At 37.0% G+C, this 9771-nt stretch overlaps 2 protein-coding genes across 5 annotated transcripts; one reads left to right on the forward strand and one right to left on the reverse strand.

Annotated features, from left to right (window-relative positions):
* Nucleotides 1–478: 478 nt before the first annotated feature.
* Nucleotides 479–5682, reverse strand: LOC111805182 (protein STRUBBELIG-RECEPTOR FAMILY 5-like). 4 transcript variants are annotated; one of them, XM_023690117.1, is made up of 14 exons: nucleotides 5362–5682; nucleotides 4956–5088; nucleotides 4797–4868; nucleotides 4638–4703; nucleotides 4493–4564; nucleotides 4348–4419; nucleotides 2754–2825; nucleotides 2608–2673; nucleotides 2460–2525; nucleotides 1805–2372; nucleotides 1459–1730; nucleotides 1253–1373; nucleotides 1013–1149; nucleotides 479–887 (listed from the first exon to the last, which is right to left on the reverse strand). In XM_023690117.1, exons 1-14 carry the CDS (start codon nucleotides 5444–5446, stop codon nucleotides 602–604), a joined length of 2088 nt encoding a protein of 695 aa, XP_023545885.1. In that variant the 5' UTR covers nucleotides 5447–5682; the 3' UTR covers nucleotides 479–601. The 4 variants fall into 4 exon arrangements, with proteins under 4 accessions (XP_023545885.1, XP_023545893.1, XP_023545901.1 ...); XM_023690125.1 differs by having other exon boundaries at nucleotides 5227–5682; XM_023690133.1 differs by having other exon boundaries at nucleotides 4956–5126; nucleotides 5362–5453.
* A 1204-nt stretch (nucleotides 5683–6886) lies between these two features.
* On the forward strand, nucleotides 6887–9553 carry LOC111805232 (HD domain-containing protein C4G3.17-like). Its single transcript, XM_023690202.1, has 8 exons — nucleotides 6887–7446; nucleotides 7733–7857; nucleotides 7953–7990; nucleotides 8468–8578; nucleotides 8679–8758; nucleotides 8995–9031; nucleotides 9112–9153; nucleotides 9235–9553. The coding sequence occupies exons 1-8, from the start codon at nucleotides 7168–7170 to the stop codon at nucleotides 9318–9320; spliced, it is 798 nt and encodes a 265-aa protein (XP_023545970.1). The 5' UTR covers nucleotides 6887–7167; the 3' UTR covers nucleotides 9321–9553.
* Nucleotides 9554–9771: the final 218 nt, after the last annotated feature.

Consider the following 9771-nt stretch of genomic DNA (forward strand, 5'->3'; position numbering starts at 1 on the left):
TTTCCTTTGCTATTTTCAACGCTTCATGTAGCATTGTGTTATCTATGGATATATTTATTGCTGCACCATATCATCGAATGATGATTTATTTAGGACTTCATTCCTTTCAACCAATTTCGGCTGCCCATAGTTAGGTCTAGGGAGTACAATAACCACATACCAAGTCTATGTACATGTATGATGAGTAGAAGTTTCTATAAACGAAAGTAGAGTATAATTACATTTTTAGACTTGAGGTCATGAATATTTTTAAAGAATCTTTTCTTTAAACATTTTTCTAGGTACGTGTAATGGCATCTCGACAAGTGACAACTTTTGATATGTTGTTTCAGAGAAACGTGCTAATTTTTATTAGTTGATGATTCCCACTACAATCTCTGTTTGGTTTGATTGATGCTAGCATTTTATGTTTTGTTTAAAAATTTTAGTAAGACTCTTTATCTTAAGCTAGAAATAGGAACGCTACACAAGAATACAATTGATAAATCTCTAACTGTCAGTTTTGTTTGTATTGAATGAATGAATGAATGAAATACATAAATGAAGATTGCAATGTGTAAAGCTGAACAAGAGAGTAAACTGACTATTATTAATTAATTAATTAATAGTCATAATCATCCACTCGTCGGGAGCTTCCAAGATCATCTCTCACATTCATACTGGATCGTTGAACCAAAGTTACCAAGGCTTGCACCACCTCCGACGAGGGAGGCCGAAATTCAGGCTCCGATTGAACACAAAGGGCAATGATATCTGCAAATCTAGACACTGATTTTGGTGGATATAACCCTCTCAATGCTGGATCCACCATTTTGTCCAATGCATCTATGTCGTGCAGCTGTGGGGTAGCCCACCGGACTAGACTTTGCTCCACCCTTGCCTTCGAACTAAAACAACCGAAAGTTAAAGAAGCTACATGGACGAATCATAAGTTGAGTCCCTATGTTTTTTTTTTTACTTTTTAGAGACTAAACTTACAATTTAAAGCTTAACAAAGAAAGTAAGAACATACGAGTCAAACGGCATCCGCCCTGTCAACAATTCCAACATCACCACTCCCACACTGTAAATGTCACTCTTCATTGTATAACTTGAACCCTTTTTGCATTCTGGAGCATCATATCCAACTCCAGGGACTTCCCTTCTATTCTGAAGTATCAAATTAATTGTTTAATTATGGTCCATTATGATAGCCATATGAATTATATCCATGATGAATATTTTTGTTTGTATTGTGGGGAAAGTATTGAACCTTATAAAAAGTGGCCAAACCATAGTCTGATATTCGAGGGTTGAGATCGGTATCGAGCAATATATTCGAGGACTTGATATTCATGTGAATTATAGATGGTGAGCAAACTTCATGAAGGTACCTAAAAGACAGAATCCATCGAAACTCAATATGTTAGGAACTCATTAGACACTCACGAAGGCACTGCTTTGTTTAGAAGTACTTACTCAAGAGCTCGGGCTGTCCCCAAAGCGATTCTGACTCGAGTATTCCAGGTGAGTGGTTTACTGAAGTCATCAGACATGTGTAGAAACTCATGAAGTGAACCATTCATGAAATATTGGTAAAGCAGCATGTTATGTCCCTGTTCTGAACAAAAACCAACCACTTCTGTAAGGTTTGTGTGGCGAAGCTTTGAGACGATTGCAACTACTTCTGAAAATTCTTCTTTTCTTCTTCCTTCAAAAACTGATGAATCTATCTTCTTCACAGCTAAGACCTATTCACAAAACCATTATAAAATCAACAAACTATATGGCTCATTTGATGATATTTCTTGTTTCTTTATATTACCTTTCCATCTCCATACTTGGCCTTATAGACACGTCCAATAGTGCCCTCACCAAGAAGGCGAGCAGTCGAAAAATTAGCTGTAGCAGCTTGCAAATCAACCAAGGAGTAAGAAATGGCACGAACAGAAGTGCTTCTTCTGGAGTTGAGACGGCTGGCAAACTGATTATCACTGAAGGCCTGCACAGGATCGAAGGGCGGAGGAGGCCTAATATGCCCACTCGAAGCATTCTGAAGAGCCTTTATGTCAACAGAGGTATCTGAGTTTATTGATTTTCTATCATCTCCATTGTGCAAACCTTTGGTGAGTTCTTGGGATGTAAGTGGAGTGAAGGATCTGTGTGGGTTTGTGTCTTCATCAAGATAATGGGAAGGAGGAGACCTTCTTGAGATCAATGCAATGAGAATGGCGATTAATACCAAAACCCCCATCGCTATTCCAGCTATGACCAGGCCGCTGATGCTTGAGGATTTGTTGCTCGACTTGTCTTTGTTGGATTTTTTGTTAGCGGCCGCTGTGCCGGGTGGTGGAGGAGGAGCTGGCCCAGTTGACCAAGAATTTCCTACAGTTCTTGACAAAATATAAACATGAAAAATAATACAAGAAGGAGGAGCCAGTGTTCCTCGTTGCATTAAAACAGGAAAATGCCACACTTACTCCAAATTATTAATGTCCTCAAGAGTCGCAGGAATCCATCCGGTGAATTGGTTATTTGCGACGTTCCTACACCGAAAACATAACAAAAAAACTTGACCCCTCTTCAAATCCATTGTATATCTCTTATGGGGTAAGGGGGTACACTTACAGATCATCAAGTGGAAGGTCAGCAAGAACATTAATTGAACCTTTAAATTGATTCTCTTGAAGGTGCCTGTAAAAATGAATTAGATTAAATTGATTCTCTTGAATGTGCCTGCAAAAATGGTCTACAAATCTTAATTTGCTTCTCACAATGTGGTGAGGCTTGAAAGCTTGTTAAAACTTTGAGGTAAGGTTCCTGATATTGAGTTGTATGAGAGATCCCTGTAAAATAAACATTACACTCTCTTTGGTTAGTTGATTTTGTCTATTTTCTTTGCATTTCAAATTTCAACATTCTTTCGAATCAGTCTAATGGCCTTTACTAATCGATATAAAAACGGCACTTCACGAAAGAAATAATGGGTCGAAACTTAACAAATTGAGAGAAAAAATTACGGTGTCTTATTCTTATTTATCGAGTTGTTGATAATGGAGTCTTTGAAAGAATTTCATCAGCAATTTCTTCAAAGGAGGCTTTTGGATATTTTGAAGTCCACCTACAAGAGGAGGTGGTAAGATTTATAAGGTTTTGGATCTGAGTTTGATCTCATCTAGATGAATGATTTAGAAAGTGTAGTTAAGAATTTTTATAGTCATTTTCTGAGTTTGATTGTTAATGATTTTGAATTGAATGGAGAACAGATTGGAGATCAAAAACTTGTTATGATTTTCATAGATACATGCCTAGAATGTTTGAATTGTGGTGGAGATCTTTTGCAGTTTTTAAATAGTTTGATAATTGGGATCTCTAATGAAATCCCATGAACAAACATCATGGGTCTACACTTGTGGAAAACATTCTAGATTAGGGGTGGTTTTTGGTAGGAAGTTGTAATAGTCCAAGCCCACCGCTAGCCGATATTGTTTTCTTTGAGCTTTCCTTTCTAGGCTTCTCCTCAAGGTTTTAAAACGCGTCCATTAGGGAGAGATTTCCACACCTAATAAGGAATACTTCGTTTGGGCTTCCCCTCAAGATTTTAAAACGCGTCCATAGGGAGAGGTTTCCACACCCTTATAAGGAATGTTTCGTTCCCCTATCCATCCAATGTGGGATCTCACAATCCACCCCCTTTGGAGGCCAGCGTCCTCGCTGACATAGCGTCCCGTGTCTGGCTCTAATACCATTTGTAACAATCCAAGCCCACCGCTAACACATATTGTCTTCTTTGGGCTTCCCTCAAGGTTTTAGAACACGCCTACTAGGGAGAGGTTTCCACACCCTTTATAAGGAATGCTTCGTTTCCTTCTCCAATCAATGTGAGATCTCACAGAAGTGGTGGATGAAGAGCAAATTAGATAAGTTTTTTCTTCTTCATCCTCAGTAAGACCAGGTACAAGCAAGTTTTAATAGAATCTTAAGAATTGTTGGGTTTGTTTGGTAAATTTATTTTAACAAAGAGAAAAGTGGCCTCTAAGAGTTTCATAGTCCACAAGCTTAGGCACAAACTACTATCTTAAAAGTCAATGATTCAATACACACCTAGCAATTTTTGAACTAAAAAAAACTCGATAAAAGAATGAAGCTACTCAGAGAAAAGATACGAATAGAAGTATGTTCAAAACACATAGCCAAATGTATTTTCGAGGCTCTAATGAAGAGTGTAATAACTTCTTATAACATATATGGCCAAAGACAAAGAAAACAATAGCCAAAAAATGTGGAGAACTGATTGAATTGATGAAGGACATGTCCAAATATTTCATATATAGATGGTAAATAGAGAAGGATATATGAGACACTTACAGACTTTTAAGTTTAGGAAGCTTGCCAAACATGTCACTCAATTGGTTACTAAGCTGATTATGAGCAAGATTTCTGCAGCCAACAAACAAACACCCAATAAAACATGGCACCGACAAAGAGAATAACATACATTCAATTTACTTACAAAAAATTAAGATCGCCCATTTGAGAAATCGAATAAGGCACGCTACCAGTGAAGCTGTTTTCAGAAAGATCGCTACACATACCAAAAAAACACGTCAATTAAGCATAACACGACGAATGAATGAATTCGAATCAAACGCACTTACACATGAACGGCATTAGGAGGAAGCTGATACGGGATATCGCCATTGAGGTTGTTCTTGCTCAAATCACTGTACTATCACAAGTAAGAGCATGCATTACCTTAAACTGATGATGTTTAATTAACAAAAAACATGTTTAGAATAATAATAAGCAGGTCTCACAAGTAGGTGACAGAAACCAAATTTGAGAGCTGGTAACCCATTGATCCACTTAGTCCAAAGTCTGATAAATGTCTGTAGAATCCCTTGAAGTTAATGCAAGAACAATCCAACGTAATTAACATCCTAATTAAGGAAAAAGAAGAGAAAATTTTGGAGTACATTTCAGTGACGGATGTTCCTGAGCATTGGATCCCTTCCCAAGAGTCGCCACATGGGTCACCCCCACTTGAACCCCAACCAGACAATTGTGATGGTGAATTTAAACTACTGTACATCACGTTCAGTGCAGAAACTGCAGCAAAATGGTGGTAATGCCTTAAGACCTATGACCTAACCGAGCTATCATCAGTTCATGTAGATAAAGGCATTTATTATTATAAAAAACATTCATGGGATCTCTTTCCAGTGCGTATAGGTTTAGAAATTGTACCTTGTTTGTTTCGATCAAGAAGCAAACAAAATTTTAGGGTTACCACAGAATGAAGCAAGAAATTGTTAAAATGGAATTGAAAGAAACCAAATTAGAATGAAATCGAAACGAGAATAAAGAAATGGATATGCATACCATCTGGCGCTTTGGTTTTAGAAACAACTCCAACGATATGGATCGAGATCGCTATGATCCAGAAAAGAACAATGCTCAGGTTCATATTTTGTGAGTATCCAAACCTGTAAAGATGGTATCAAAATGGGAAGAGGTGGGGAAGGTTTAACCTACGAAGAAATTTACAAGAGAATACGTGATGAAGATAAATCATCGGCAGCCATGGCAACCACCCTTCAAATTAGGGTTAGTTTGGGCTTGTGGGTTGGATTTTGATCCCTCAAATGGGATAGGATGAAGATTTCAGGGGAGAAAAACAGAGGGAAATGTAGGTGAAATGCCATCATTNGAATGTCTATCTATTTAAATGAAATGGAAATATTACAATATTTCATTACATAATTTTGATTTTCTCTTTTTATATAGTGATATTGAAATTTCTAAACAGTTAGTTACCTATAAGTTAGCTGGTCTTAGTTTAATCAATCCTTGATTGTTGAGCTAATTATTTTTTTATTTATTTTGTTTTTCTTCTTATATGGAAAAAAGGGAAAGCACACGTTCATTGGTTGGGACTTGATATGCATGCATGCATATACATATCAACCAGTACAATAAATGGACCAATTAATCATTGCTTCATGATTTGTCTTGCATCAAGATCATCTGACTCGACCCAAGTCCCATAGGTCGTGATTAGTTTCCAAAAAATAATGGATCGTTAATTTATAATGGCCTAAAACAATGTTCTAATTGTTCTTATGGAATCTAACAATAAATCATACTAGTTTTGAGCTCAAATTAGTCGGATTTTGGATTTTGTAGATCTAAACTTTCAAATTCATTGTTTTACCATTAGTATCTGTTGGAATCGTCCCTATAGGTGCAGTCACCAATTAGAAAGAGAAGAAACACAATGAATGGTCGGTGTTTGATCTTCCACCATTTGGAGTGCTCGAGATTTGTTTGTTTTTTTTTTTATCTACTCACTGGAGAAGCTCATCGATGGAACGTGTGGAAATCGATAGGATACTAGAAGTAAAGAAAATATGACTCCTTTTCGATTTTGGTGTTTGCTTTCTCACACGTTATTGTTTAGTGGTATATGATTTTATTTACGGACATCCCTTGTCATTTTGACTAACTTTAATTCCTCTTATCAATACAATTTTAATTTTTATAGCTTATTGTCTCGGGTGCCCATTTTTAATCTCGATTTTAACTAACAAGACAACCTAGTAAAATGCTGGAAACAAATTTAAAAATAAAATAAAAATAAAATAAAATAAAGCGGTTGGAATAATTATTTAAACCAGGAAAAAATATAATAATTTAAAATTATATAGCTATTACACTTTTTTAATTTTAAAATAACTCGTAATTTTGATAATTTCTTTTTAGAATTAAAATTAAAATTCCTTGTTTGNAAAAAAAAAAAAAAAAAAAAAAAAAAAAAAAAAAAAAAAAAAAAAAAAAAAAAAAGATTATTTTATAATTATTATGGAGACTCCAAATATACCAAAAGAATGTTCCTTTGAAAATAACTCAGAAATAAAAGACGAGGGAGATAGTGATGTCGTGAGAAGCGCGCAGACCAGACATTGTTGTAGCTACACGTGCTTTCTTCCCGGATCGGCCCTCTCCTGCGGTGGCTCCCATTTTTCTGCGGCCGAGACACACTCCGTCGACTCCGGACCCTATTTTATCGTCCTCTGAATCCAATCCCGAACTTATTTCTAGCTAACCCTCAAGCATTCACTTCCATTTTCCTCTTTCCTTTTCGCATTCTTGTCCAATTTCTTCAACCCATCTCGCTGTTCTGCAGCAATGGCTGTCAATTCGTCGACCCATTTCGCTCCCCCGCCGCTTCGTTCATTGCCTCGTTCCTCTTTCGCTTTCTTTTCTCGCATCTTCTTGCGCCCTGTTTCGGCCACTGGCTTCCGTAGGCGGAGCCTTGTCTTGGTTCGTGCCCAAGCGCACAGTACCGATGGCTGTGGATCTAACCAGCCGCTCGGTTTGGAGGAATCGGAACCTTCGCTCGGGTCCACTGGTTCGCCGTCCTCGTCTTCGGTGATTGATTTCCTCACATTGTGCCATCGTCTTAAGGTATTCGCACAATTTGGCTAATGAGAAACTGGGGGGCATTTTTTCCCCCAATTTATTAACCTTTTGCTCTTTACTGATTCATGGAGAATATGAAATGAACTTTTAGTAAGTTGGGTGAGTGGCTTGTTCTTGATTTATTTGGGCAATTAGAATTCATTTTGGGAAACTTTTCATTGTTGGCAGAGGAACTGATATTTGTTTATGCGTGTTATGGGAGAAACGAGGTGATCAGAAAATTATGGCCATTAGAGGTAATAATCATTTGGCTATTCTCTCTTCCATGTAGACAACAAAGAGAAAGGGGTGGATCAATCATGGAATAAATGGTCCTGAATCAATTGCTGATCATATGTACCGCATGGCTCTGATGAGTTTGATAGCTGATGACCTTCCAGGAGTTAACAGAGAAAGGTTGCTCTTCTTCTTCAACTGGAATTTTAATAACCTGGTACGAAGATCCTTTTATTGAACTTTGTTTCTCTCTTTTCTTGTTCTACTTTGACCAGGTGTATCAAGATAGCTCTTGTTCATGATATTGCTGAAGGTACTTTCTAACACTTTTTTCCCTTAATTTCCAGAACTTTATTCTAGCAATTATGCATCTTTCTGTCAAGTAATGATATTGTTATTCAACTTATGGAGGTAGGATTACTTTAATTCGTTGGTTTCGAGAGCTATCTCGACATATTTTCTCTTGTAACGGCCCAAGCCCACAACTATCAAATATTGTTCTCTTTGGGCTTTCCTTTTTGGGATTTCCCTCAAGGTTTTTTAAACGCTTATGCTAGGGAGAGGTTTCCACACCCTTATAAAGAATGCTTTGTTCTCCTCTCCAACCGATGTGGGATCTCACATCTCTCCTTGAAAGGTCCCCATGCCCGACGGTAAAACATTGGAGAAGTTATGGGGAATTTCTTATGGGATGGGATTAATGAGGGGAAGAGGTCTCCTTTGTTGAGGTGGGATATAGTGGGCAAGCCATTGAATCGTAATGGTTGATATTGTATTTGGACTATGATAGCTATTGTTGGAGATATAACGCCATCTGATGGTGTGCCAAAAGAAGAAAAGAGCAGAAGAGAGTCAGCAGCCCTAAATGAAATATGCCAACTTCTTGGTGGAGGCAAGAGAGGTACGAAAATATTCTTATGATGTGGGTTTGGTTCGTAGTCGAAAACGTATTGCCATTAAATCACGTTCCTTTTTTCTTTTTGGTTCTTGAATATTTTCAGCCGACGAGATCAAAGAACTTTGGACCGAGTATGAAAACAATTCTTCTTTGGAGGCTAATCTTGTGAAAGACTTTGATAAAGTATGTATCCCAAAATTACTTCATTCATCAAAGTGGTGGCATATGGAAAAACATGTTGTCTGAGTTTCATCTCAATAAACTATCCACAAGTTGTAGTGTTGGTTATAGAAGATTTTGTTTCCTTTTTAGTATAAGTAATGTAAAGTTGATATTTTACGTGTTGTGTTACGCTCATATTGGCACTTATATATATAAGATTTAGAACTCTCATTTTCTGAAAGATGTATATTTTGTAGGTTGAATTAATTCTTCAAGCATTTGAATATGAAATAGGTAACTACGAAATTTTGTTCTGGCTGTGCATTTTACATAATAGTTGTTTGAATTTGACATGAATTTCATTACACTGGCAGAACATGGGAAGGTGCTGGATGAGTTTTTCCATTCAACGGCTGGTACAGTTTGAATTGCATTATTGAAGTCTTGATTATTATCTTAAATTACCATTAAATTATGTATGCTTTTGCATTTTTCAGGGAAATTTCAGACGGATGTAGGAAAGAGTTGGGCAGCGGAGGTATTGTCCAGAAGAAATTCTAGATTGAGAAACACCCAAAACTGATATTCTAGGTACTTCTTCCTATATTGTTCATCCAACTTTACTTATACAAGTTAAAGAAGTTGGAATTTGTGTATTTTAGAACAACACACTCTCCTGGTGATGGCTTCTTAAATGCCTCCGAATCCAATGAAATGAACTTGAAAAGGAAAGAAAATGAATAACGTGTGAAATGAAAGCTTCTTTTCACTTGGATCTGATCAAAATGAATAAAATGTGGGTTTTGGCATTTATTCTGCAAGCATGGAATTTTGTTTGTTCATAACCAATGTGTTTGAAAGCGAGTTGTGGTATGAATAGATTTTTGATCGTAATGTATCTAATCGGTCACAACATGTGGATATTGATCATGTGGATATTGATTGAGTTGGACTTTGACCGACTAAATCCATCCATAAACTTAAACCTCACCAACCTTGCGGTTTAAAGCGGAGTCTGAAGTCAGCGAAAAAGG

The sequence above is a fragment of the Cucurbita pepo genome, chromosome LG01 (assembly GCF_002806865.2).
Source record: "Cucurbita pepo subsp. pepo cultivar mu-cu-16 chromosome LG01, ASM280686v2, whole genome shotgun sequence".
NCBI classification, from domain to species: Eukaryota; Viridiplantae; Streptophyta; class Magnoliopsida; order Cucurbitales; family Cucurbitaceae; genus Cucurbita; species Cucurbita pepo.